The following is a 472-nucleotide window of genomic DNA, read 5'->3' on the forward strand; positions in this document are numbered from 1 at the left end:
CACCCGTCCCCAGTAGCCAGCACGGACTCTGCCCTTCATCTCTAACCTCAGACCGCAGGTCCAGAGGGCAGGGAGCGGCCCTGCCTTGCGGTGTGCTGAACACAAACTCACAAAAGGTCTAGCTCAAAATATTCGAAACGCTCTGTGTATTTCCCGAGGAGCTGTGTCTCAGGCCACCAGGGCCTGGCTGCTCTCAGCGGTCCCTGTTGCAGATAAACAGGCTCTCGTCCAGGAGGACAGCCTCGGTCAGTCCTGGGCGTGTGGTCAGCCCTCAGTGAGGGCTGGGGGCCAGGGGCTTGGGCACCTGGGGGGCGGCCGGGCCTCTGAGGCGCCTCAGCCATGAGGCCCAGGTCTCCCGTCAGCCTCCCTGCCGGACCCCTTGGAGGGGGCTTAGTTCACGACTTGAGCTGCGTAGCTTCCATCCTTCTTGTCGAGCTGCAAGAGTCAAAGGTCAGGGGCTCAGTGGCCACAG

The 472-nt window shown here is 62.7% G+C and overlaps 1 protein-coding gene across 1 annotated transcript in view; it reads right to left on the minus strand.

Moving 5' to 3' along the window:
• HIP1R (huntingtin interacting protein 1 related) overlaps nt 1-472 on the minus strand; it is a 28,206-nt gene that overhangs the window by 4,215 nt on the left and 23,519 nt on the right. The window contains exon 18 of the mRNA XM_010841420.1: nt 4-95. Within this exon, the coding sequence (XP_010839722.1) occupies nt 4-95 (92 nt within the window). The remainder of the gene's footprint in view (nt 1-3; nt 96-472) is intronic.

The sequence above is a fragment of the Bison bison genome, unplaced genomic scaffold (genome assembly GCF_000754665.1).
Source record: "Bison bison bison isolate TAMUID 2011002044 unplaced genomic scaffold, Bison_UMD1.0 scf7180017864160, whole genome shotgun sequence".
In the NCBI taxonomy this organism is placed as follows: domain Eukaryota; kingdom Metazoa; phylum Chordata; class Mammalia; order Artiodactyla; family Bovidae; genus Bison; species Bison bison.